Source organism: Anopheles marshallii, chromosome 2 (genome assembly GCF_943734725.1).
Source record: "Anopheles marshallii chromosome 2, idAnoMarsDA_429_01, whole genome shotgun sequence".
Classification (NCBI taxonomy): domain Eukaryota; kingdom Metazoa; phylum Arthropoda; class Insecta; order Diptera; family Culicidae; genus Anopheles; species Anopheles marshallii.
The window spans coordinates 6,763,238-6,765,855 of record NC_071326.1 but is presented as its reverse complement, the minus strand read 5'-3'; the positions used below and the strand labels follow the sequence as shown (position 1 = coordinate 6,765,855).

Below are 2,618 nucleotides of genomic sequence, written 5' to 3'. Positions count from 1 at the left end.
GAAGTAGAATATTACACCGGGTTTACTATTTTGTGGAATTGTTCGAGCAACATCTGTACACCTGATGAAGATCTGATGAGTAATTGATTTTTCTTTTCGGAAGTCTCCTTCCATCGTGTTGTGTGTGCACTCACTCATCTAAAGAGTCTTTAATTCTGCTGCTCATTAGTCCTTCGTACTCAACAACAGGATCGAATACTCCCAGTTAGTGCAAGACAACATATTTAAGTTATGGGATTGAGATATAAATTCGAACATTGCTTCCAAATCGTTGTTATGTTATTCTTGTTTCATCTAATAAACCGGAAGAGCATAAGTACATGAACGAACAAAAGATCAAAAATCAAGCTGGAATAATGGAAGAAAGTTGTATTTATGAAGAGGAGCAGCAAAAGAGTCAGAAAGATGAATTTATTATACTGTAGGGGTGAAAGAGGAATGCACAATTCAATGCGCAAAAACCAAAGGTCCTACTAATTATTCTTAGGTCGTGAAACGAATTAGCATGTTTTCTAGTTGTACAATAACGATTTATATACGTCTTCAAATAAATAAATCAAATGTGAAACAAAACGGATAAAATGTGCGTAAAACTTCCCTTTTTTCTGTGTGTATTTGAGACTTATCAATGTGTTCCTTTTTTATTATTTAAGTCCTTACGGTAATGCGAAACATGACAAGTGGCCATTTTTAGTAAAAGCTTTATTGATGTATTCCAGGTGGCATGAATGGCAGAAAGAAAACTACTTCTAAACATGCAACACTCTTGCACCGGTGACTAGAATTTCCTCTTTGAAGAATTGATCCATTTGAAGGGCGATGCACGTGCTTACGTTCGCTCGAGCAGCTGCTGTCCGTACCTGAAACTGGAATCCCGCCAGATGGTACCGATTATTTCGCCCTTGCCAGCTGAATCAAGCAGCAGCGTGGTTGAGGATATCTCACCCTCTCCGGTTGCCATCGTGACTAGAAATGTTTGGAACGCGCGTCGAACGAAGCACGCCCTAGCAGGAGAGTCCTTCGTCCGGTTCGTCCACCCGTCCGACGAGCCGTCGACGGAGATTCACCATCAATGGGCTGTCCGGTGGGATGCCTTCGCGCTGCAGGAAATGCATCGTTTCCCGGGCACAGACAGCCCACCCGATCGCTTCCGCCTGTCGTCCACCAATCACCTGCACCGGCGGCTGTCTCCCGTGGTCATGCTGATCCTCATCGTCCGTATCCTCGGCGTACGGGTCGTTCTGTAGAAAATCAAGCTCATCCTGCAGCTCCCGGATGCGCCCGAGTGCCTGCAGCATAAAGTCGGTAACGGCACCGCGCTCGGTCGGCGGTGTGTCGGGGGTTGTGGAGCTGACACTGCCGGAAGCTGGGGATTGCCCTGTCGCTGGAATGCGTATCCTTTTCCCCGCCCCGGACCGATCCTGTGGGTAGGGGGCCGATGCAACAGGTTCCAGCTTTCGCTTTCGGCCTCCACCGGATGGCTGACAGGTGCGAGATCTGTCACCACTCTTTGGAACGCTTTTTGGCATGGCGATTAACCGTGTATTAGCGCCCGCTGTGTGCACTTGAAGGACGTTCTTACAACAAGCTTCTCTGCTCAATCAGCCGACCATGCCGTCACACGCACTACACTGACATGGTGCTAGAACACTTTATCAACACCGGATGGAGAGCGTTCGATTCCGTTATTTACGGGGTGTGTCACGTACAGTGATGGCTGCTACAATGCAACGAACCACTCCGATCACCTGCGCTGCCCGGTGCAAAACAGAGCGCTGAGATGCACTTCGCTTGACGTCACTTCCCAAAATGAGATCGCGTGTGTGCGTCGGGTGTTTGGGTACTTCCGAAACCGGGCAGGTTCTCCTTTCTTCCGTCTCGCACACACACCGGCCGGTCCTGTGGCTCACTCGCTTTGCTTGCCGTCTGCCGCCTGTCGGCGGTTTCATAACGGTTTTGCGCTTTGTTCATCTGTCCCCTACTCCAACGGCTGGAAAGCGAACCACCGGAACACATGCATATTGCTGCAGGCTGCAGACCGCTCGAAATGTGCGCGGCTTGCAGCGAGACCCCGCGAACACGTTGCGTTGCCAGCGGGTGCCAGCGTACCAGAGCGAGATGGGACGAAAACAACTGCCAGCTTTCCGTGTGGGACAAAGCCAAAGTGGATGAAAGCAAGGGAAGCAATAGGATTCCCTTCTTGGCACCCGTTTTTACCAACGGGCTTGCACTATGGGTTCGGCAACGAGGTAGCGCGAGGTATGTAAATGTAGAATGCTTATTTACAACTATTTTCCATAAAATTTATGTTTGCTTGCTAGTAAAACTTAAAAACTAAATAATGATATAAACATGTTTATTTCAGCCTCATTAAGTACGAAGATTGCTTTATCGATTATCGATGATAATTGAAATTGTCATTTGTTATTGTAAATGTTGCGACATTGCATTTAAATTTAAAGATGTTTTCAGATTTGGCTTAAAATTAACACTGATTTGAACAATTTTGTTAATGCGATGGGATTGTTGATAAACTTGTCTATTTAATTCGGTTTGAAACTTCACAAACATTACTCGAATGGAAATTTTCTGTTAGAAATAATAGGCAAAAAAAGATT

The 2,618-nt window shown here is 46.4% G+C and overlaps 1 protein-coding gene across 1 annotated transcript; it reads right to left on the bottom strand.

The window, feature by feature from the left end:
- Positions 1 to 1,004: 1,004 nt before the first annotated feature.
- On the bottom strand, positions 1,005 to 1,529 carry LOC128708847 (uncharacterized). The gene has a single exon (XM_053803829.1). The coding sequence runs from the start codon at positions 1,527 to 1,529 to the stop codon at positions 1,005 to 1,007; it is 525 nt and encodes a 174-aa protein (XP_053659804.1).
- Positions 1,530 to 2,618: the final 1,089 nt, after the last annotated feature.

Coding starts and splice junctions, on each gene's coding strand:
- LOC128708847 (XM_053803829.1), bottom strand. CDS start 1,529: ATGCCAAAAAGCGTTCCAAAGAGTGGTGACAGATCTCGCACCTGTCAG.